We start from the raw sequence: 25,474 nt of genomic DNA on the forward strand, positions 1-25,474 counted from the left end.
AAGATGTATATCCAGTCCACTGTTACTCAGATCTTAAATATTTCATATCGTGAGACTCAGAATCAAACTGTATTTTGATTTTTTTATTCTTGTTCCCTGGCACCAGTCTGCCATTTGGTAGCGCTGTCTATATCTATTTTATCGCCAAACGACATGTCAACATATAGATGAAATCGATCAACTGTAGATTTCAGTGTTATCAGCAACTAATGCAGCAACAAATCCTGATGTTGAGAACATTAAAGTCATAAGTAAAAGGCAAATCTGAATAAAGCTTTTTTTTTTTTTTTTAAGCAAGAACAGCTTGTCTCCAACTGACCTCTAAGGGAAAACCACAGAGCTAAATATGTTTTTTTTTTTAATAGTCAAGCAAATATGTTATGGCTCAGTGGGTAAAGAATCCACCTGCAGTGCAGGAGACACAGGAGGCACGGGTTCGATCCCTGGGTCAACAAGATCCCCTGGAGAAGGAATTGGCAATCCACTCCAGTATTCTTGCCTGAAAAATCCCGCAGACAGAGGAGCCTGGCAAGCTACAGCTCAAAGGGTGGCAAGCAGTCAGACACGACTGAGCACGAGACATACATGAGCTTAAATAAAGAGGGCCCACCTCCTGAAGCCTCCTTTGTTGTAAGTCAATTTCCAATTACCTTGTCCATTTCTTTTCACAAGTCATCTGCCGGGGAGGTTGAAAGGGTGTCAGTGACATATCCATGGGGAGGTGATGAGTTGTTTTGACTTGGGGAAAAGCAATGTCAACCCATGCCACAGGCACCCACGCATATTAAATACTTTCCAGCTGATGTTTAGTTACAGTGTTACAGTCTGTGATTTTCAGTGAAAAAAAAAGATTCGTCAAACAGTACTTTTGAAGATCTGGAAAGCATTCTTGATGCTTCAGAAATCTGTTGACAGTCTTCTACCATCATCAACCCACTAAGCATTCTCTGCTTTACACAAGGCTCTTTTTTATGCAGCAAGGAAGATAATGCTTTTCCTGGAGTCCAAAGGGCCTCATCTCACTTTATCTTCTAAACAAAGCTTAGTGAGCTTTTACTATCATTCCCTCCTATTGACTTGCTGTTGATGTTTTTCTTTTAACTTGATGTTTTCCTCCCAAAGTTCTATTTGGCTGGATAGTACATTTTAATGCTTTTTCTGGCCTGCCTTAAGAAGCTTTACCTCTTCAAAAGTTCTGGCTTAGAAGTTAAATAGGAACTTTGCTCTTTATTCATTTTCATATAATGCCTCCATCACAGATTGACAAATTTCAAGGTATTCGCTTTGAAGAAACTTGAGCGTAGTTGTAAAAACATTTGCAGTGTACTTAAAATGTGCTGAATATTCCATTTCTCAGTGGAAAATAGGATTTAAACATGGTTTTCTTTTGTTGGATAAAAAGAATAACTCGAAATAAATCTGAAATGTTGTTAAATATGTTGGGCATAGTACCAGTATGATAGTCTTATGTTTTTCTGGTCACCCCTTAATAGCTCTGTGAGCTAATTTTGCCCCTCCAGTGTCACAGTGAGAAAAGCAACATTTCATAGATCTTGAAAATAAATTAGGGACGGTGAACTAATTTGGCCAAGAACACTCAGCCATTTAGTGTTTTGCCAGAATTAAACTTTAGACCGGGTGTTTCTACCATTAGGCCTGGTGTTACCGTTTAAAGGATTCGTACACATGCCTGCCCTTTAGCAATAAAATAAGCAGCCTGGCCACATGGTAAGCAGAGTCGGGTTTGTATATGATGAGAAGAGCAGGGTCTGAGCATAAAGCCCTGATAGCTATGAGACCTTAGGTAACTGATCCTTAGGTCTTCAGGTTCCTCGGTTTCCTTATCTGCAAAAAAGAAAATAATGCTCGAGTTGACCAAACATTCTGTTCCAGTTTTTCCATAACATCTATGGAAAAAAAAACAAATGAAGTTCTTGGCCAACACAACAGAATCTGCTACGTAGAATTCTAGTAAAGATTGAATAAACTGATACATTTAAAGAACTGAAAAGAGTGTCGTGCTAAGTCGCTTCATTCCTGTCTGACTCTTTGTGACCCTGTGGACTGTAGCCCACCAGGCTCCTCTGTCCATGGAATTCTACAGGCAAGAATACTGGAGTGGGTTGCCGTTCCCATCTGTAGGGGAACTTCCCAACCCAGGGACCAAACCTGGGTCTCCTGCATTGCAGGTGAATTCTTTAAATTTTTGAGCCACAGGGAAGCCCAAAACAAGTGTCAGTGTATAACAAATATTCATCATTTTTAGTGTGTAAATAATCAGTGTGTCAGAGAAAGCAATGGCACCCCACTCCAGTACTCTTGCCTGGAAAATCCCATGAATGGAGGAGCCTGGTAGGCTGCAGGCCATGGGGTCGCTGAGGGTTGGACACGACTGAGTGACTTCACTTTCACCTTTCACTTTCATACATTGGAGAAGGAAATGGCAACCCACTCCAATGTTGTTGCCTGGAGAATCTCAGGGACGGGGGAGCCTGGTGGGCTGCTGTCTATGGGGTCACACAGAGTTAGACACTCCTGAAGTGACTTAGCAGTAGCAATCAGTGTGTAAACCCTAAAATCAAGTAAATAGAAAAATACTGAAACTGATAGACAATATGTAAGCTCCTATACAAACTGAGGAAATTAACGGAGTGAACTCACTCAGAAGGGATTTCTTAGGGAAGCTTTCTGGGGAAGGAGAGGTGTATTTTAGCTTCTGAGTTTGCACTGTCTTTGTGTCAGCTTCTACTGACTCCCCACTCCCTTTCTGATCCCCCCATCACTATGTACTCAGACACCCTCCAAAGACCCAACAAATTACCAATTGCACTCAGCAACTGACACAAAGGGAGAAAAGGAGGTGAAGAGTGACAAAATGGGCTCAGTCCCAAGTTATCAGAGATATTTTCCTTTCTTTTCCCACTGCTCTAATGCATGGTGCCTGAAAGCTCTTCATTAAAATTGTTTCAGTCTAAGAGAAAGACCTGACTTACTTTGCTCCCTTCAGTTTATCAGGAGCCCGTGAGGAGTGGATCTGGGTCATTTTTCTGTATTCCCAAATATCTGGTATGTTTGGTAGAACACGGTACATGCTAAGCAGATACTTATTGAGTGCAGCAATGACCATTGTTCTTTATTTATGGAATTAATGGAAAGGTGACATGGATGGGGCATGAGTGCATGAAAAAGAGGCAAGAATTGGGGTTGGTAGTGGACAAAGGGGCATAGAAAGGGAGCAAGGACAAGCTCTGTTCTCAAAGTTGTGAACACAACTTAATGTTGTTGTCGTTCTCGTTGTTGTAACACCCAGGTGGCACCAGTGGTAAAGAAGCCACCTGCCAGTGCAGGAGACATAAGAGACACGGTTGGATCCCTGGGTTGGGAAGCTCCCCTGGAGGAGGACATGGCAACCCACTCCAGTATTCTTGCCTGGAGAATCCCATGGACAGAGGAGCTTGGCAGGCTACAGTCCATGGGGTCGCAAAGAGTGAGACATGATTGAAGTGACTTAGCGCACAGCACACACATTGTTATTATACCCACTTTCTGATTTCTGCTAGGTCCCTCCCAGGTTCTTTTAGTCCCTCAGCACAATGGTTATTTTCACAGCTAATTATTGCAAAATTTTATTTAATCAAATAAAATTCACTGCCATCATTAAGATACCATCATTATGGATACCCCAGGGCACATCATCCATCAGAAATCCTGGTGGGTGTTGGCGAGTTCATGGAGGTGCCCAGCCTCGTCCAGAGAGTCCCCTCACTGGGGATCTGTGGATGCAATGTGTCTCCACACCAGCTGGAGTCTTGCCTCTTTAGATCCATCATTTTCAAAGTTGGAAACAGAAACGCAGAACGGTAGCCAATCTTGGTTGTTCTTGTAGGTAACTGTTTGCTGGACCTACCACGCAAACAGATTCCGGGGCCCGAGGAGCTCCCGGGCCAGACCTACGATGCCAGCCAGCAGTGCAACCTGACCTTCGGGCCAGACTACTCCGTGTGTCCCGGCATGGACGTGTGTGCCCGCCTCTGGTGTGCCGTGGTGCGCCAGGGCCAGATGGTGTGTCTGACCAAGAAGCTGCCGGCCGTGGAAGGAACGCCATGTGGGAAAGGGAGGATCTGCCTGCAGGGCAAGTGTGTGGACAAAACCAAGAAAAAATATTATTCGGTAAGTGCTTTTCTTGTCACGCAAGGCCCGGAGCCCCAAGGGCTGAAGTACATTCCTGTGACATATGGAGGGGACTGTCCCCAGAAGGCTCTGTTTCCTAGTTAAAATATTTTTCCTTGAGGGATCTATTTACCGCTTCCTCTTTTACCTGCAGGAGTCATCCTCAGCTGTTAATTACTGGAGAAAATGCCAGTCTCGGGTTATACCAGTAATAAATAAGTAGAGAGCCCAGATTCTGTCTCATTGAGACCACAAGTAGGGCCCCCAAGTCACTACTTGGGAGTTTGCTTTCAAACTGCTCTTCAAATTATCGGAATACATTTGTTTAAATTCAGGAAGGGAATCACAGTAGAGCTGACAGATGATCCTCAGGAATACTTGGTCAGCTCCAAAATGTTCCTGGTCCCCCTCATGGTGTGCCTGCTGCATGCTTAGTTGCTCAGTCCTGTCTGACTCTTTGCAAACCTATGGACTACAGCCCGCTAGGCTTCTCTGTCTGTGGGATTCTCCAGGCAAGAATACTGGTGTGGGTTGCCATCTCGTTCCTCAGGCGATCTTCCCAACCCAGGGATCAAACCTGGGCCTCCGACCTTGCAGACAGATCCTTTAACCATCTGAGGCAATGGCAAGTCATCTAACTTCAGGAACTAAAGTAACCACATCTGCTGTAGGAAGGCACCCGACCTCCCTCCCTGTACACCCAGTCCAGCTTCAGGTCAGCTCCTACCACCTTCATTGTCAAGCAAAGCATTGGTTCCTTCTCACTTGCCACGTTTTCAGAGTCCCTGAAAGACCTTTGCCATGGGCTCATTGCTTGTTCCTTTCAAGGCTTACCACCCAAGCTACCAGTCTCAGATACCCTGACACAGACACCCTGAACCATGCAGCCAGAGGAGGTTGTTCAGGAATGTCCTTGACAAAGGAGTTTCTAATATCTTCCTTTTGGCATCTCTCGGCTTCCTGCTGCAGCGTTTCCAGAGGAATCAACCTGGGATGTCATAACAGGGCTCTTCATTCCCTGTGGTGTTGGTCCATGTGATTGGGTGCTGTTAGTATCTGTCCTGTTTCCTTTCTTCTGGGTGTTATGAGGCCAAGCTCAGGTCAGATACGTTTACATGTGACAGATGGGCTGTGTGATGTCTGCAAAGGGACTGCAGAACTTGAGCGCTCAAGAGGGAGAAAAGATGGAAGCATAATCAGCCTGGGATCATGCAGCTTCTTTAGCATCACACAGTTCTTTCAAGATGCAAAGTCAGAGTGGACACAAGTGAACCATGATTTGGTGGTGATTGACAGAAATACACAGTAGCAGAAGGTTCTTGCAGCGTGCTCAGTACTTCAGGTGAATATTCAAACCCTCTGGGCTTCTCAGGTGGCTCAGGGGTGAAGAATGCACCTGCCCTGCCAGTGCAGGAGATGCAGAAGACACGGGTTTGATCCCTGAGTCAGGAAGATGCCCTGGAGGAGGAAACGGCAACCCACCCCAGTATTCTTGCCTGAATAATCCCATGGACAGAGGAGCCCGTGGTGGGCTACAGTCCATGGGGTCACAAAGAGTTGAACAAGAATGAGTGACCAAGCACACACCTGTTCAGATCCTCTAGGGCTGGGGGAGCAGGGGTCAGAAAAGGTGGATTGTTTAGAATTGGAATCGCATTGCAACTTCCGAGTGTTCAACATCTGTGACCATGTTAAACTCAAAGATGATCATGTTTTATCTGCAATGACATTTCCACCGAGTCGTTGCATACAAGTGATTTCTAAATGTACATTTTGAAAATTGTCCACGCTTCTGAGTAAAATATCTCCTGTTTTCTATTTTAGACATCAAGCCACGGCAACTGGGGGTCCTGGGGATCCTGGGGCCAGTGTTCTCGCTCCTGTGGGGGCGGAGTGCAGTTTGCCTACCGCCACTGCAATAACCCGGCGCCCAGGAACAACGGCCGCTACTGCACAGGGAAGAGGGCTATCTACCGCTCCTGCAGCGTCACACCCTGCCCAGCTAATGGTACGCTGCTCCCAAGTGTCAGCAGCCACCATATGTCAAGCGTAATTTGTATTCTGGGGCTTCTTTGGTGGCTCAGTGGTAGAGAGTCTGCCTGCCTATCCAGGAGACATGGGTTCAATTCCTGGGTCAGAAAGATCCCCTGGAGACGGGAATGGCTCTAGTATTCTTGTCTGGGAAATCCTCTGACAGAGGAGCCTGGTGGGCTACAGTTCATGGGGTTGCAAAAGAGTCAGGCAGGACTTAGCAACTAGACAACAACAATTTTATTCCAGCCGTCGTCAATAGGAGAGGCTGAAGAAATATTCTGTTAATCTTGTACCGCACTGTTCCACCAGTGTGCAAATCAGTAACAAATACATGAGTGGTTTTTAAATTATTATCATAAACAGCTGAGTATTCTGGGAGTAGGAAAAAATAATTGCTATTTTCAACTCTGTGGATAAAAATCCTTCAACACTGGTGTGTCAAGAGACTGTAGAAAAAATATAGCATCTTCTCCTTGAAAGTATTTACATGAATAAGAATGTATCTGAGTTTCAGAACAGAGTAATAATGTGCTTTTTTTATTTTTAGGTAAATCTTTTCGTCATGAGCAGTGTGAGGCCAAAAATGGATATCAGTCTGATGCAAAAGGAGTCAAAACGTTTGTGGAATGGGTTCCCAAATATGCCGGTGTCCTGCCCGGAGACGTGTGCAAACTGACCTGCAGAGCTAAGGGCACTGGCTACTACGTGGTGTTTTCTCCAAAGGTAACTGCTCAGACTGTCCAGAAACAGTGGGCGTCCTTGGTGGGAATTACTTGGTAGAATGGAGGCTGCACATACCAAATGTAAACAGTCATTATTTGAGGGGTGGCTAGATTTTGGAAGGTTTTATTTTCACCTCTGTAATTTCTGTATTTTCAAACTTGCTACAATGAATCAAAAGGATTTTGTAAACAGAACAAGTAAATGTTTTAAAAGCTATTTTTTGAAAAAGCGTAACTCTGTCAAGAAGATGAGTTGTGACCTTAACTTCAAAATAGTATTCCCTAGGTACATTTATAATTTGTCATGTCTGACTCTTTGTAACCCCATGGACTGTAGCCCATCAGGCTCCTCTGTCCATGGGATTCCCAAGAATACTAGAGTGGGTTGCCATGTCCTTCTCCAGAGGATCTTCCCGACCCAGGGTTCAAACCTGCATCTCCTGCACTAGCAGGCCTATTCTCTACCACTGAGGCACCTGGGAAGCAAAGATAAATATAAAGGATACTTAAAGCTTGTATTCCCTCCTAGATGGAATGACTACTTCTCAAAAGAATACTTTTTCATATTTTTAGCACAAATTATATTTGTAAAGGGGACTATAAAACAAGAAAGTTGTCTATTTTTCTATGTTTTATTGAAGAATTCCATTGGTGATTCATGAAGCAGGATGTCAACATCATTATCCCTGACTGAGACTTTAAAATGTCCTGCACTTTTAATATGAATCAATGTCCCTCTAGATATACACATCATAATATATGCATCCTTTATTTTCCATAGAAGAGCATTTTCTAAATTACTGAAGTTTCACTTCTCACAATCAACATTATGCTATGGCTTAAAATACTGTTTATCTAATTTGTAAATAGATGTGATATTTAAAACCACCTCTGTAACAGATCTTCAGATATTTATGACATATTATTGAAAAATAAGCTAATGTCCCAGTTATGTACATTTTAAAACATTTCATCTTTTATTGCAAAGTAATACATTTTCTTTTAAAAATATTATATAAAAAATAAAATCAAAAACCATTATCTGGAAATATAATCATTCAGAGAGTTGTTAACCTGTTGAAGAATATCCCACCCCAATTAACACACATCCACATATTCATATACTCACAGACATATATGACAAGAGTTTTGTCATATATGTCTGCAGCCGCCGTGTCCCGGGGCCCTGGGTCCAGCCGCCCCCAGGCAGCCGCTCAAAGTACTTTCGAGCCTTGGGCGCCTGGTCCAGCATGGGGGCTGGTGGGATGCCCAGCACCTCCACGATCCGGTTCATCTGGTCCACCTGAGAGCAGGCGGGCCGTCAGGGTCACTGGGCCGGCCGGGCCTCCACCCCCTCCTCGGGAGCACACCTCATTGGAGCCACTGAAGAGGGGCTCTCCAGTGTGCATCTCCACCAGGATGCAGCCAAGGGACCACATGTCAATGGCCAGGTCGTAGGGAGTGCCCAGGAGCACCTCGGGCAAACGGTAGAAACGGCTCTGGATGTACTGGTAGATCTGGAGAAGGGGAGAGGGCAACCATCTGAGGTCCCAGCCTCTGCTACGAGAACAGCCCCAAAGCTAGGAGGGCCGACCGAGGGCAAGCCACCTGCCCCCAACACTTGGGACGGGGGGCGCCAAACCCTCATGTTATCAGCACCAGCTTGCTGGAATCACCACCACTATCGTACTTATCGGCTTCAGGGCTCTCTGCCGGCCTAGTCTGGTCCTGAGCCCCTCTAAGTCACCAGGGGCTGGCAGCCGGCAAACCTAGGCCCTTCCCACCCTCCCAAACTAGACCCTTTTCAAGCCACTACCAGCATCATCTTAGCTGCAAAGTTGAAGAGCCTCGCCCCTTCCATCCCCAGCTAAGTACACAGGGTAAACAAAACTTTGCAGAGCGCCACAGCCTTTCAGGCTCACAGCCACCCAACTACCCCTCTGCCCACCCCCTCCTCAATCTGGCAAAACTGGCCCTGTCCCCTCAGGCTCCGCTCTCCCCTCTCCTTCGGGCAGTACACCCGGTGGCCCTCTCCCTCTCTTGGCCCCATCCCAAGCACCGTAGCTCAGGTATCAGGAAGAAAGAAGAAAAAAAAAAGAAAAAAGAAAAAAAAAAAAACACAAATACAAAATATGTACATTTATTTGTTTGACTATGTGTGTTACTTACGTACACAAACCACTCAGAGGTCATATATATACTATAACTACCTTTTTCAATATATGCTAATTCTTTTTTTCAAAAATATGCAGTCTCTTCCAGTAAGTACTTTTCTCAGACTTCCCCCAGACTCCTTTTTTTATACAAGTTGTCTCTATTTGGGGCTTCCCTGGTGGCTCAGTGAAGAATCTACCTGCAATGCAGGAGACACAGGAGACTCGGGTTCAATCCCTGGAGGAGGGCATGGCAACCCACTCCAGTATTCTTGCCAGGACCATCCCATGGACAGAGGAGCCTGCTGGGCCATGGACTGTGGGTTTGCAAAGAGCTGGACATGACTGAAGCAACTGAGCATACATGCACACATCTCTATTTCAGCATCTCACCATTTCACACAATAGGGAATGCTTTCCAGCATGACAAGGCTGTGCGTGTCTGGCGTAGATTTTCAATTTTATGACAGTAATAACAAGTATGCAACCAGAAAGGATGCCCACATTCTTGAGCCTGCTCAAATCCTGCTCTCCCTCTCTCCAACAAGTGACAAACAGTCCCACATACTGGGTGAAATATTCTATCAATAGAAAGACAAGACTATACCATGGGGACTTATCACAGACACAGAAATGGAGATGAGGACTTCGGATCTCCTAACACATTCAGATTAAGCTCAAGAGACAAAGAAGAAAGAAAGGGCATAACCCTGATTTATCCCAGTTCATCTTCCTGCCAATATGTCAAAGATTTTCTACTCAATACTCCTGAAAACCATGGCTTTTTTTTGGGGGGGTGGGTGTTTGTTTTTCTTCTTTTGGTTGTTTAGTTTCTGATATAAAATCTATTCCAATCAAACTTAAAAGTCCCAAATTAAAACTTGATTTAATCAAAGAAACCACATATGCAGACCCAGTATTTTCCATCGCTAAGGTGTTTCTCATTACTCAGGTGACCGATGGAACAGAATGCAGGCCATACAGCAATTCTGTGTGTGTCCGGGGGAAGTGTGTGCGGACAGGCTGTGATGGCATCATTGGCTCGAAGCTGCAGTATGACAAGTGTGGCATCTGTGGAGGAGACAACTCCAGCTGCACAAAGGTGGTTGGAACCTTCAATAAAAAAAGGTAATGTGAGAGAACCACCTTTAACTGACCTGAACAAGACTTTCAGTTCAGTCACTCAGTCGTGTCCAACTCTTTGCGATCCCATGGACTGCAACACACTAGGCCTCCCTGTCTATCACCAACTCCCGGAGTTTACTCAAACTCATGTCCATTAAGTCGGTGATGCCATCCAACCATCTCATCCTCTGTCATCCCCTTCTCCTCCTGCCTTCGATCTTTCCCAGCATCAGGATCTTTTCAGATGAGTCAGTTCTTCGCGTCATGTGACTTTAGACTCTTACAAAATTGATAAAGGAGGACTCATTACATCCTAAGTTTTCTGTGGGCACGTTACCCACCAGGGTTCTTGGCCTCCTTCAAGCAATAGAAATTGACTAGAGGGCATACAAGAAATTCAAGAAAAGCTTTACTGGGGCCCATACAAAGGGAAGCAAAACAACAAGCAACAGGTTCCCTTGCTTGCTCACTCCCCTGAGGAGGGAGAGCTCATTCTTTATATGGGATGAGTAGGAATGTGTCCATGGGTCGGCCAGAGGGGGACCTAGGTATTTTGCCCACCCTTCTGGTGGAATGACTCAGAGGGTAAAGAATCCGCTTGCAATTCGGGAGACCACAGGTTCTATCCCTGGGTCGGGAAGATGCCCTGGAGAAGGGGGAATGGTTACCCACTCCAGTATTCTTGCCTGGAGAATTCCATGGACAGAGGAGGCTGGTGGGCTATAGTCCATAGAGTTGCAAAGAGTCAGACGCAACTGAGCAACTAACGCTTTCACTTTCTGGTGGTGTGGAGTGAAGGGGGGCAGGCACAGTACCCTGTTTTTTGCTCCATGCTCTTCAAAAGTGGCGGTTGGGTTTTTTAATCTCTTCGTATTTTGGGGGCCCAGAATTTGCCCCAGCTACACACAGTCGATCACACATGCAGTCCTTTTTAGTCCCATAGAGTTTCTTTGAGTTTTGTTGCTGGAGGAGAGGTGTGTCCAGCTGCAAGCATTGCAGCACTGCAGCAAAGTGTCCCAGATCCCAGGCCTGTCTCAGAGGAGGTTTAGCCAGCCTCCCCTTATTAATGCTTCATGAATATGAGAAAGGAAGGCAAGGATGTGAAATGAGCCCTGGCTGCCAACTGGAAACTTGTGGCACCTCTCAAAGCAGATGGACTCACAATGGCCATGGCTCCAGGTTTTGAAGAGTGTGGAAAAGGCAAAGACAAAAATCTGTGACATTCCACTTGAACCATACCTTGCAGATCTGTTATTCCTGAAACGCAATTTAGGAAGAGATGACTGGTTTCCATCTTAACTACTTTTTTTTTTTAAACAAACAAATTCTCTTTGGGCTATATTTTTCCTGAGAAAACATTTCTCAAACCAAAATGTAAGTGATCTGCAGTGGTGTAGAGGGCAAGCCTGTTTTTGAGTGCACTACCCTGGTTTCTATCTACTCTATGAAGCATAATATCTGTTTCCTGCTCCCTCTCATGGTCCTTGATTACACTCTTGCTTTAAAAATGTAAGTTTAGAAAGTAACCAGTTTCTGGCATGAAATATTATACGCTCGGCTAGGATGACTGAGTCAGCTAAAGAGTCTGCAGGAATGCAGAATTGTTTTTCCTCTTCACCAGACTACCCTTACACTATGTGGTATTGGTTTGATGGGGCTTCCCAGGTGCCACAGTGGTAAAGAATCTGCCTGCCAATGCAGGAGATGCCAGAGACACGGGTTTGATCCCCGGGTCAGGAAGATTCCCTGGAGCAGGAAATGGCAACACACTCCAATATTCTTGCCTGAAAAATGCCATGGACAGAGGAGGGTTACAGTTCCATGGTGAGCTACAATCCATGAAGTCACAAAGAATCAGACACGACTGAGTGTGCACACACACTCACACACATACATCAATCAGGTGCATCTGTATTCCTGATGTATGTGCTGTGTTGTCTGTAACTGGAGAGGAATATACAAGCCAAGTCAATAAGAAGCATTTCTTAAAACAAATCACATGCCATGGTAATGTAAAAAAAACTAAAAGTGATCTTTGATATGATAAAAAATATATGGCTGGAAAATTTATTCTGTATTAAAATATTCATTCCTAATCTTGTTGCTAGTGATATTATAATTATTCATCTAATGGTGTTGGACCATCTGGGTCAAAAAGCCTGCAAGTCCAATTATATTCTGCATTTCAGTATATTTCAAAGCTGCAGGCACCTTAGAAAAGATCCCATCTAATGTTTTGCTTTATAAATGAGGGATTTGGGACTCTGAAAGTTTAGATTTACGCAGTTTTCCATGACTGGGGAATGCCAAAGTAAAGGCTATAGTTTAGGTCATAAAAATAGGATGCACAGGCTATTTGTTAAAAAAAAAAAAAAAGAGAGAGAGAGAGAGAAAGAAGGAAAGGAAAAAATTCAGAACCAAAAAAGGAAAGAAAATTATTTTTTTAAAAATAGCTTATGTACTATATGCTATGTATTCTTCCTACATCAACTTATAAGACTCTTATAATGCTAGATTTAGCTTTTAGGTTTTTTATGTATTTACAGCAAATAAACATGTATTTGCTGTCACACAAAAAGATGAAGGTATTCATGATACCAACAAGCAGGATGCACCATAAATCCTTGCAAACTGATTTGACCAAGATTAGAGTTTGTGATGCAAATGATCTGTTTGAGTATCCTGAATAAATTACCTTGACATAGTTGACTGAGAAAAAGGAACATTGATATTGGAGCTGGAATATTTGCAATCCAGCTCTGACTTAGTAATTCCCTAGCAACATGGTCTTGAGGAATCACTCAACTTCTTTCCTGCTAACATCCTTGAAAGTAGAATGCAAGTAATAGTAATTATCTTGCAAATAAATGTTTTCGTGAGGATCAAATGAGATTATGCATATTAAAATATTTCACCAAGTTCAAAACTCTTCAGGAACATGGTCCTAATTTTAATTCACTCCTCTCTCAAGTTTCTTCATGTCACTAAAGGGCAAGTCAGTCCTTCTACTGCCTAGCTCTAAAACTTTGAGCCGTCTTTCATACCTCATGTTCTATCACACCCCACATCCGTTCATCTGCAAATCCGCTCAGTCCTACTTCCAAGGTGTGTCCCAGAATCTGGTTGCCCCTCACCACCAGGAGGACAAACACCATGACCCAGTGGTCATCCTCTTTGGCTGTATCAATCCCACAGTCTTCCCAAGGGTGGCTTCCCAGCCCATGGGTCTTCATGGTCTCTTCTTACCTGAGTCAGATGGTGGCATTCCTGGGCTCAACTCTTCAGTGGCTGCCAGCTCACTTAGAGTCAGTGTACAAGGCTGTTTTGTAACCTGGGTGATGCCAAAGCTTTGGTCCCTGCCCTGCTCTGAGTCTCTTCTTCCTTGGCCTCTTCTCTTGTTCTGCTCTAACATCCTGTACTTCCCAACTTCCCAACGCTCTTCAAACAAGACAAGCAGGAGTACGGGCACTATTTCTTCTGCCTGGAACAGTTTTTGACAATGAATATAACCATAGTTTACTCTAGAATTCCTTTAAATGTCTGCTAAATATAACCCCCATTGCTCCCAGGCAGTGACTACCTTAAATGAATTGGAGGGTCTCTCCCCCTTCCTCCTTGTTCCACTGTCTTCTTACTCTCCTCTCTTCTCCACAGCTCTTATCAACAGATATAGTCACATAATTTTATTTGGGGGTCTAACTCCCCCACTCCTGCTAGAATGTCACTTCCATGACAGCATGTGTAGTATGTAAGAATGCATGTATTCCTTCATGGCAGGTGCTGTTCTTAGTACTATGGAGAAAGCCCTGGACACAAGAAGATTCCTTTTGCAAATAGGTTTCATCTGTACCATTTTTCTAGATTCCACATATATGTGTTAATATAATATTTGTTTTTCTCTTTCTGACTCCATTCTGTATGAGACTCACTAGGTCCATCCACGTCTCTGCAAATGGCACAATTTTGTCCCTTTATATGGCTGAGTAATATTTGTTTATATATATGTACCACATCTTCTTGATCCATTCCTCTGGACATTTAGGTTGCTTCCATGTCCAAAATGGGAAGGAAATCCAAAAAAAGGGGATATTTGCATAAAGAAAAAAGAAGATTCCTTGCCCTGCCATCCACACTTCATACTTCATACTTACATGAAAACAGCTGCGTTCATTCATGGTGACCAAGGAAACTGGTTAATGCCCAGAGTTTAAATGATACCAAGCAGGGTGAAAGGAAACAAATAAGGAATAAAAGGAAATCCTATTTTACTGAAGCATCAAGAAATCAGCGCACAAATCTTCATACTGCCCAGTGCCTTGAGCTGCTCAGTCTGGAGACCTGCATGGGCTGAGTTCCCAGTGATTCTCATGAGTATGAGTCAGACTCCAAGAACAAGGATTAAAAAAAAGTCTGTGCTGCCTGATTCTCTCAACCGACATTCTTTACTTTCTTGACACTCTGTTTGGTATCACTTAAACTCTGAACATTACCAGAACGTATTTTCATTTAACTGTTAGTAAGTTCAGCTGATTGAGCTAAGGGTTCCATGCACAGAGACCTGGTAAAAGGAGCAGAAATTGGGAGTCAAATCTCCCAGCACTGCCACTGGTTAACTCTAGTGAACTTGGGCAAATTACTTTAATACATCTTCCCCGATAGGCTTTTTTTTTCCAAACATGTATTTGAGTTTTGTTTAGATTTGCAGTGTAATTCATTTACACATTGAATTTTTATGCTTTCTCTTATTTTTATTTGTTTTTAATTGAAGGATACTTGCTTTGTAGTATTATGTTGGTTTCTGCCAAATATCAACATGAATCAGCCATGAGTAGACATATGTCCCCTTTCTCTTGAACCTCCCTCACCATCCCACCCGTCTAGGTTGTTACAGAGCCCAAGTTGGAGTTCCCTGAGTCATATAGCAAATTCCCATTGACTATCTATTTTACACATGGTAATGTATGATTTTGTTGTTGTTGTTCAGTCACTAAGTCATGTCCAACTCTTTGCGACCCCATGGACTGTAGCACACCAAGCTCCCCTTTCCTTCATTATCTCCCAGAGTTTGCTCAGATTCATGCCCACTGAGTTGGTGATTCTAACCATCTCCTCCTCTGCCACCCCCTTATCCTTTTGCCTTCAATCTTTCTCAGCATCAGAGTCTTTTCCAATGAGTCGGCTCTTCTCATCAGGCAGCCAAAGTATTGGAGCTTCAGCTTCACCATCAGTCCTTCCAATGAATATTCAGGGTTGATTTCCTTTCAGATTGACTGGTTAGAACTCCTTTCAGTCCAAGCGATTCAAGAGTCTTCTTCAGCACTGCAGTTCGAAAGCATCAGTTCTTTGGCGCTCAGCCTTCTTTATGGTCCAACTCTCACATCCATACATGACTACTGGAAAAACCATAGCTTTGACTAGATGGACCTTTGACGGCAAAGTGATGTCTCTGCTTTTTAATATGCTGTCTAGGTTTGTCATAGCTTTTCTTCCAAGGAGCAGGCATCTTTTCATTTCATGGCTGCAGTCACTGTCGACAGTGATTTGGTGCCCCCCAAAGTAAATTCTGTCTCTGCTTCCACTTTTCCCCCTTCTATTTTCCATGAAATTATGAGACCAGGTGCCATGATCTTCATTTTTTTAATGTTGAGTTTTAAGCCAGCTTTTTCACTCTCCTCTTTCACCCTGAAGGCCTTTTAGGTAAGATGGAATATTTTTCTCCTGGCTTTGTTTGAAGCCATTGTAGAAACATCTCATCTCTTACTATTAGACACTTAAAAAAAAAAAAGATCCTGTGACAGAATTTAATCCAAAATGTACTACATAAATAAAGTTAATAAATCAAATTGAATAGGTAAGCCGTATAGTCAACATTGCATCTCCTCTCTTCAAGACAGTAAGAAGCTCTGCCACCTGCCTGGCCATCACTGTAGATCAGATGCCCAGTACAAAGGGGCCTTCGCTGGGAATAAGCCTTCTCTCCAAATCAGAGGAAATGCTTGAGTGGGAAACACACTTGGATTTTCCATATATGGATCAGTTGCCCCATATCCTCTAAACTTGAGTAAGAATTTGAAAGTAAATAAGTAAATTTCACACACATTAGTCAAACTGCACAAGCAAAGTATTTGTTTATATTTTAATAGCTAGGAAGCTAAAACATATGGAGACATTAATTACTTAGACAAAGATTTTGGCAAAAGATGCCTCCTCTGCACTGGTGTAATGCCTTGGTGCTCAGTTAACTTTCATCCTAACCTTTTCTGCAAACTTATGGGTATCAGAGCTACTTATACCTTTGCCCACTTTCTTGAGCAGAAGATGGATCATTAGAAATCTATCTCATTTGTTGCTCATCATAAAAGCCTCAGTCAGTCCACCATAAAGTTTTGCAGACCCTAGTAATTCTGGGAAACTTGCTAAGGCATTAATGTTTCTCCACCCCACCCCCCCACTTTTGATACCAGTAAGCTGTGGTTACCCAGTTACAGAATTTTATGTTGTATTTTCTGTCCTGCCCCAGCAAATCCAGAGTGTTAGGTAGAAACCCAATCAGAGCCCCATGCTGTCTCTGGTCTAACAAATAATTAAGCCCATGGTTTCTCAACTAGTATGTGCATTGGAACGGCGGGAGAAACTCCAAAAGTACTGCTGCCTCTGACCCATCCTGAAAGATGAGGATGCAACTGCCCTGGGTTCAGATTTGCAGGCTTTGAACTTTTTCAAAGATCCCCATGTGATCTTAATGTGCATACAAGCTTGAGGAACGTTAATTGAAAGATTTCTGTGAGATGAATTGAGGGTAGATTTTTGTTGGTTTGAGTTTATGTGTATCCCATTTTGTGCCAAAAAGAACATAGAGTAGCTTTGTAAATTTTGAGCATCGTAATAAACATGTATACAGGACATCCCTTCCTGGTTCAGTGGTTAAGACTGTGCTGTCGCTGCAGGGGGCATAGGTTCAATCCCTGATCAGGGAACTACGATCCCTCGTGACTCATGGTGTGGCCAAAAATAATAAGAGAAAATTTTAAAAATAAAAAAAATCCTGTTGTTTAAAGAAATGTATACCATGTGATAGTCTAACTATAATTTTATCTTGTTATAAGAAAACCATTTGAAAACAATTTTAAGCTTTAATAAATTGAAAATTTTAAATCTTAATACATTAAAACTGCACTAAGATAAGGTAATGTATGAGTGTTAATCATTCAGTTAGTGTCCGACTCTTTGTGACCCTATGGACTGTAACCCACCAGGCTCCTCTGTCCATGGAATTCTCCAGGCAAGAATATTGGAGTGGGTATCCATTCCCTTCTCTCCATTCCCTTTGATACCCACCCAGGGATGAAACCCGGGTCTTCCACGCTTTTAGAGAAATTCTATTTGTGCATCTATTTGTTAAGCGTCTTACTTTTTTTTTTTTTTTTCTTCCTCCTCCCTCCCCCACCTCGCCCCCTGTTCCTCCTCTCTCCCCTGCCCGACATCCCTGCTTTCCAGTAAGGGTTACACTGACGTCGTGAGGATCCCGGAAGGGGCAACTCACATAAAAGTCCGCCAGTTCAAGGCCAAAGACCAGACCAGATTCACTGCCTACTTAGCCCTGAAGAAGAAAAACGGTGAGTACTTGATCAATGGCAAGTACATGATCTCCACTTCGGAAACCATCATCGACATCAACGGGACCGTCATGAACTACAGCGGTTGGAGCCACAGGGACGACTTCTTGCATGGGATGGGCTACTCAGCCACCAAGGAAATTCTCATCGTGCAGATTCTTGCCACAGACCCCACGAAAGCCCTCGATGTCCGCTACAGCTTCTTCGTTCCCAAGAAGTCGGCTCCAAAAGCAAACTCTGTCACCAGCCAGGGCAGCAATAAAGTGGGCTCGCCCACCCCGCAGCTGCAGTGGGTAACGGGCCCCTGGCTTGCCTGTTCGCGAACCTGTGACACGGGCTGGCACACCAGGACGGTGCAGTGCCAGGACGGGAATCGGAAGCTGGCGAAGGGATGTCTCCTCTCCCAGAGGCCTTCCGCGTTTAAGCAGTGTTTGCTCAAGAAGTGTTAGCCCTGTGGTTACCGTCTCCCGGACGGCTGAAAGGATGGCTCGCGGATGCAGGCGTGGCGAACACAGGCTCCACCTAAAGCGCAGAAAGTCACACCCTGCCGTGTCATCGTCAACGAGGAGTCCGATTATGGGCAGAATCTGCCCTCAGCGACCAAAATGAAGGTGTGCACTGCTTCGTGGGACAGTGGTGACCTTGGAACGTGGAAACACTTGCGAGTTCTTGAACATCCCCTGGGCCGAGGAGATTGCAGAAACACGGATGAATGTAGAATCAGGGGACATTCGAAGATGGCCGAGCAGGCTCTCCCTCGTCACCTACCTCTTATAGAATGTCTTCAAAGGCATCATAATCATTTTCATGCATATTATTTACACAGCAGCTTATTTTTATTGTTTGTAAATACATTCTTCCTTGGTATGTCACTTTATATCACTCGGTTCTATCAAAATATATATATATATATATATTTCTATTAAAAAAAAAAAAGTATTTGACCAAAGTAGGTCTGCAGCTATTTCCACTCTTTCCAGTTTCCAGAAAGAGCTGTGGATGTTTTACTGGAAATTAAGAACTTGCTGCTGCTTTAAAAAGAGTTAGTTATATGTTCAGACTCTGGGAGATATAATTTTTGTCAAAAACCATTTTGACAGCAAGCATCTTCTGAGAAATTCTGAAAAGAAAAAAGGGTCTCAATGTATCTAGTCATTTAAATATATGCAGGGGTCCATTTATTTAAATCACTAACTGCCTGTATTTTTTCAGGCAGCCAGACAAATTAATGTATCATGAGGAGGTAGAAGAAGTGTTTGTGTGTGTATCAGTATTCAAAGGTCTGAAAATTAATTTCCTCCTGTTAGAGTTTAAAAGTAAAAACAAACAAAAAAATACCTGCTTCACCATATTTTCAAGTTATATTTTCACAACTGCTTTCTCTCTCTGTGGCTTCTATCTGATATCTCACAATGTGTTGTAGCCATACAGAACACACAGCAAAGTCTTCAATCACATTCAACACTGGTATACCTCTTACCAGCAAGCCTTTATAATGCGTTTTGTTTTCGCTCGTTTGTTTGCTTTGTTCAAGGGTTCTGAACCTACGATGTTTTGGACTTGTTGACTTGGTAGTCTGACGCATGTAGAAGTGGTTATCGTTAATGTGGCTAGTGCAAAAAAAAAGTGAATATTAACAAGACTGTTTCCACACCATGGGCAATAATTCTTTGCATTTTTTTTTTAATCCAAGTATACTGATACTGTTAAGAGTGTTCCCAGTTAGAAAGCATTTGGTAGTATCAGTGAGTGATGAAATGTGATGGCCTTTGCAAAGTTTGCTCTTATTTCCATAGCCTGTTTAGGTAGATTGTGAGTTGGAATAGTTAGACATGGAAAATTTTTCCAGTCACCTGCATAGAAACTTTATAGGCAATAAACCACATCCCTCTATGCCATGGTTCAGAAAAACTAAAATATTTCATTTTATTTGATTTTTCTTTGTGAAATAGCACAAACAATTTGCTTTTATGAAATTTTATAATAATCCTACCAAATGTGCCCTATTATTAGAGATTTGCTTATAAGGATATTAGGGAACTACTATTTGAGTTTCCTTAAACTCATAAGAGTTTATTTTTGTCATAACATATTTTTAATATAAAAGAATTATGTAATTGATCTTGATATAGCACATTCATTTCAGTAAACCAAGGGAATGGATGTCTCTGTGTTTCAAGTATTTTCTCAAGAAATCAAAAGTGTTAAATCATCCTTTGGGTTTTTGTAGGCTGACTTCATTGTAGACATGGTCCTTTTTCTTAATCAAGTACCAGCTAGAGAATGGAGGCCTGTACATGACTGGTAACCTTCATTTGATGAAGGTACCTGATATGAGGCACTGAGAGCAAAGCTGTTCCCATCAGTAGAAAAAAGAAAAATAACACTGATCATTTGACTATGCTGAGAGAATTAACAGACCAGCTTTACTTTTTCCAATATTCAAAATAACTTGAATCAAGTAATTCAGCTATGGCAATTTTTTAATCTTTTGTGGTTGTATTGGCAGTAACATTAAAAAAAATTGAAGAGCAAACGTGATTGTCTCCTATTCTGCTTCTCCATACTGTATTCATAGATTTGTAAAATATGATTTATCAATGATTCCAATTTTCCCCAAATACCGAAGTTTTACACTTCTCGTAGGAGCAATCCTAGAGAGTTTAAAATAAATAAACCACTATTCCATGCTTCTATCTAAGGGGCTTTTTTTTTTTTTTTTTGTATGGGTATCAGTAGATTGACTAAGGAATGTATGTCTAAACTCCTGAGAAAATATATAGACTGGAAACTGAAATTTAGAGAAATGGAGTGTTTGGTAGACACAGAGAATGATGAGCAAAGGAAAAATCCTCACTATATGCACAGTAATTTAGTTCAGTTTCAAGTTGTGTTATGCCTTTTCCCTTTCCATAGTTGCATCTTGAATTAAGAGTGTAAAATTCAGGATGCTGGAAGCCACTTCCTAAAAAGAAAAGAGTTTAAAAGAGTTTGTATGAAAATGCTCAGGTTAGTAAGAATCTAATCACACTCACAAAACTAAACGCTCCAGATTGTTTCAGTAGATAAAAGGGATCCCTGAACAATACAACGTTTATTTCTTCTGGAACAGAAAATGTCAAATGAAGCCCTACCTTGTCGTTTAGAGGCTTAAGGACATTGTTTTAATTTATTCAACCAATTCAATTTCCTCTGCCTTCCTGTGGAAACAGTTTTAGCACATTAAGAATGAAGGGATTAATCACAGACAAAAAAAATGCAGCACTGAAAAAAAAAGTAATTTATTGTTTTTGCAACTGGTATGTGAATTTGTGTGATAAAATTATTTATTCTTATTTAACAAAAATATGTGCAAATTCTTCTATATTTAAGATGTTTTGCTGTTGTCCTACTTTTTAATTTATGCTTCATATTTGTGTATAAAGTACACTTTGTGAGTTTACATAATATATGGCACTGGTTGCTTTTGTATTTTTTTTTTTTTTACTGAAAGCTTTCTGTGTGAAACAGGTGTATATGTGTATATTCCTTATGTATTCTTATTCTGATACTGTTCCTTTCCTTTCTAAGGACATTTTAAATTTAATCTTCCATGGCTAGTAGTGTTCATCACTTGTAGTTATGTTAACAGGTCTTTGGGTTCCTAATCTTCCCAAACCTCAGCTAAGAAACACATTTATTCAAGGAACTAAGGTCTAAGTTTAAAACCAGAGTATATAGGTAGCCTGGAAGCTTCCAGTAGAAGCTAAGACAATTCAGAATCAGGTCCATACACTTTCACTGACAAACTTGGACAAGGAGTTGTTGATATATCACAACCTCCAAATGATATCAATGATAATACAGCAAAATAACTTCTGCTGCTGCTTTAGAAACCCTTCTTAACATTAGTATCATTTCCTCTCAGCATCTTTAGGAATTTATAAATGAGAGTAAACAAATCGAATTTAAATGATTTAGATGTTCGTAGTCATAGCTGTTTCTGCATAACTTTCTGTAGTCACAACTGTTTCTGGATCTCCATTGATATGATATGATGTTTTACTATTACAAGTTAATCTTTTGGAGGGATAATATTTGGGACAAGCAGGGACACCTTTATCACACCAGCTTGCCCCAGACTATAATTTCACAATCTGGTCACAGTAAGGCAAAGCACCTCTGGACACGCAGTTGACCAGATCAATCTTTGGTTCTGATGTTTCTCCCCTTGGCTCCTTTATTAACAAGATCATTTTAATGGTTTAGGAGAGGACAGCAGCCAGATCCAAAGAAGTTCAGGACTTGTGCTATAACTTAGAGTTCACTGTGAAATAAGATTGAACTTAACAACCGCTGGATTTTGCTAATAGTTTGTGGCTGAGTATGAAATCTTATCTGCATGATCAGTGACTATTATTAATCTATTAATAGTCAAACTTGAAGTGATAGAAACACCTTATATATTTTTTTTTAACATTTCAAAGTTACAAAGAAACCTCTGAGTTACTATTTTATTCTACATGAATGACCTTGAGAACACAAATGGCCATTCAAGTGCAGGGTCAAGGTGATCTATCATATAGACACACAGAAAAGGAACTTGTATGTTTTCTCTCTTATTTTTCTAATTTGACAACAACCTGTAGTTTTAGGTTGTCAAACAGGTAGACCAACTAAGTGGTTAGATCAACTAGCCCACTGAAAAATACAGTCTTTCTAGTAGCTCCCTGTTAGCATGAACTACGGGGCTTCCTTTGTAGCTCAGCTGGTAAAGAATCTGCGTGCAATGCCGGAGATCTGGGGCTTGATCCCAAGGATAAGAAGATCCCCTGGAGAAGGGAAATACCCAGTCCAGTATTCTGGACTGGAGAATTCCATAGACTGAATAGTCCATGGAGTTGCAAAGAGTCGGACATGACTGAGTGAGTTTCACTTTCACTAGCATGAACTACAGAAATGACTTTTCAAGTTACAGCTCTTAAAACACATCAGTCTACACTGCATACTGAATGTTCTATTCAATTAATATATGAGAACATATTGAAACACCAACCCATGCATCAGTGATTCAGAAAATGAAAATATACATAGTGTTCAGATCAGGAAAGTATTCCATTTGGCTATCCTGTTGCCATGCTATCATAATTGTCAATGCAGATTTTGTAGAAAAGATAAAGGAATGTGTTGTTAGAAAATGTTGGTTTTAAGATGGAATAGGACTGAAATAAATATATATATATATATATATATATTCATTAACTTGCACTCTCTTAATGTTCTCACACTAACAGTAAGTTTGCTGTCTGTGGTCCATATCTCACGGCTCCACCAGCTGGTCCATGTGCACTGCCATAGGTTAAGTGAAAAAAAAAAATAATGGCCCATCATCCTATTGCGGGTTCAATCTTTGGGTTGGGAAGATCCCCTGGAGTAGGAAAATGGCAACCCACTCCAGTATTCTTGCCTGGAAAATCCGATGGGCAAAGCAGCCTAGTGGGCTACAGTCCATGGGGTTGCCAAAGAGTTGGGCATGACTGAGCACACACGCACACATCTTCCTATAAGGCACTGCCACAGCAGAATGATCCAAGTCTAACACTGTGAGGACAACTGTGATTTACAAATAAAACAGGGATTTTTTTTTTTTTTTTTTTTACTTTTCCTTTGGCACATCCAATGAACAATTGCAATCTTTATCAAGGTGCTAGCATTTTCAGTGACCCAACTGCCAAATGCAGTATTACTGAGTTACTATTTTATTCTACGTGATTTCTTGGTTTGCAAGAAAGAGCTCTTTAAGTCTTTTTGTCAAGGCTGGGCACAACTTGATAATCAAAGTTTGGGAAATTGTACCTAATGGTCATTCAGATTGGCAGGGTTTAGTGACAGAAGCTCCATGTACATTGAGGATATTTAAGGTGACATCCAAACTTGAAAAGCATCAGGTCACCGTAGCCCAGTTTTAGATGAGTCACATTCCATCATGTACTAAGGCATCTGCATTCCTTTCAAACAAACTTGTTTCAAGTTTCTTATACACAAAGGACCTTTTGTGTATATTTGGCTGGATTTCAAGTTATGCAGTATTTTATGTCTGTACACTTGGCTACTCTATCTCCATCTTTTCTGTAACAACTCACAACGTATTAGAAACATTTCACCCCATGCTGAGTATATCTAAGATAGAGTATCATACTGTGTGACTTTGTGAAACTAGACTTTGGATTAAGAAATTTATATTGTCTCTGGATGGTATTTTTGCATTGCACACTCCAGCATAACATAAATGTAGGAGTTGACAAATACTGCTTACATTTTAATAAGATCATTCATCAGAGAAAATCATGCATGTGCTTTGTAAATAGACTGTGGATAACTAAACAGATTTCAGGAATATGTTGGATTTGATGTGGGCAGTGGCCACAGATATTTGACTTCCATATTAGTGTCTGTGAGTCAAGTCAAGTAATAAACCAAAATAGGTATAGAACTGATATTTTTAAGTCTTGAAAGATGCTTTCAAGGCAGAGTAAAATATTGAAGATTTACATGCTGTATACAAGCAGTAAAATGTAAGCTGCTTTTTACTCTCAGTTTTCCAGAAGTGATGGCATTTTTTCAGTGAATACAATGCTGTTGGAAAATTAAAAAAAAAGATCTTGGAAAACGAAGACGGGTCTTGTTTAAAATGTCTCTTCAGCTTTGGCATATTTCAAACCTGAAACAACTATTGAAAGCATTACTGTGTTTTGTAGCCTACATTCCACAACAGCTCTGTTATTCAGGTAAACCACTTGATATAAGATGTTTGGGACCTTTACTGTAATATTTTTCATTAAGGAACAATATCCTATTTTGTAAAGCATTTCCTTATGTGTGACTTTAAACTGTAAAATTAAACATTGGTTTTGTGGTTTCAGTGGGCATAATAAATGTAAATTGTAAAATAGGTTAAAGTATGTACGGCATATAATATGTTTTAGAGGTAGAAACTACTGTCTGTTCTCATAACAGCAACAGGACCAAGCTAGGTCCTAATGAAGCCCCAGGTTCTCTAGAATCTACCATCTCTCATCCACTTTGGCACAGGCCTTTAATACTTGGTCTATCTTAAGCTATAATGAACTTTTGCTTCACGTTCTTCTTACCAGACCATCAGCCCCTACATCTGTCTAGTATCAGACTTCTGATGTTAAATTGGAACCACAAGCAACATAACCTACCTACTTCATCCTTACTTTTATAAAACTAAAGAGCCAAAAAAATAATGCATGCATGGAAATTTAAAAGGCATTAACATTCACTAGCAAAAGGCTATTTATTTGGTATCAAATTTATAGCATTAAGATTCTGAAGGACATGAATTCCTTCTAAAACTGAAATCATTATTAGTTAGTATACATTGCAAACCCTGAATTTCTCTTTCTTATCAAATAGTACTTCAGAATTGTACTTTAAATTTTCTTCTTGGTAGGATGTATAGTGTTGAAAGAAATAATTAAAAACACTTAAACATTTAAAAGTCTGGCATATTATAATTTAAGATTATTGAACACCTCTTTGTGTCAGGCGCAATAGTAAATACATCACAATCTGTCTCCCAGGTTTTCCACTCCACGACCCTTAGCACATTGGTCTTAAGATCCCAACACTGCAGATGGCCCTCAAATCA

At 41.4% G+C, this 25,474-nt stretch overlaps 1 protein-coding gene across 1 annotated transcript in view; it reads left to right on the forward strand.

Annotated features, from left to right (window-relative positions):
• Positions 1 to 24,751, forward strand: part of ADAMTS5 (ADAM metallopeptidase with thrombospondin type 1 motif 5) — a 57,973-nt gene extending 33,222 nt beyond the window's left edge. The window contains exons 4-8 of the mRNA XM_025281930.3: positions 3,887 to 4,170; positions 5,995 to 6,178; positions 6,752 to 6,927; positions 10,032 to 10,207; positions 17,702 to 24,751. Of these exons, the coding sequence (XP_025137715.2) occupies positions 3,887 to 4,170; positions 5,995 to 6,178; positions 6,752 to 6,927; positions 10,032 to 10,207; positions 17,702 to 18,269 (1,388 nt within the window). The 3' untranslated portion in view covers positions 18,270 to 24,751. The remainder of the gene's footprint in view (positions 1 to 3,886; positions 4,171 to 5,994; positions 6,179 to 6,751; positions 6,928 to 10,031; positions 10,208 to 17,701) is intronic.
• The last annotated feature ends 723 nt before the right edge of the window (positions 24,752 to 25,474 follow it).

This window comes from Bubalus bubalis, chromosome 1 (genome assembly GCF_019923935.1).
Source record: "Bubalus bubalis isolate 160015118507 breed Murrah chromosome 1, NDDB_SH_1, whole genome shotgun sequence".
Lineage (NCBI taxonomy): Eukaryota > Metazoa > Chordata > Mammalia > Artiodactyla > Bovidae > Bubalus > Bubalus bubalis.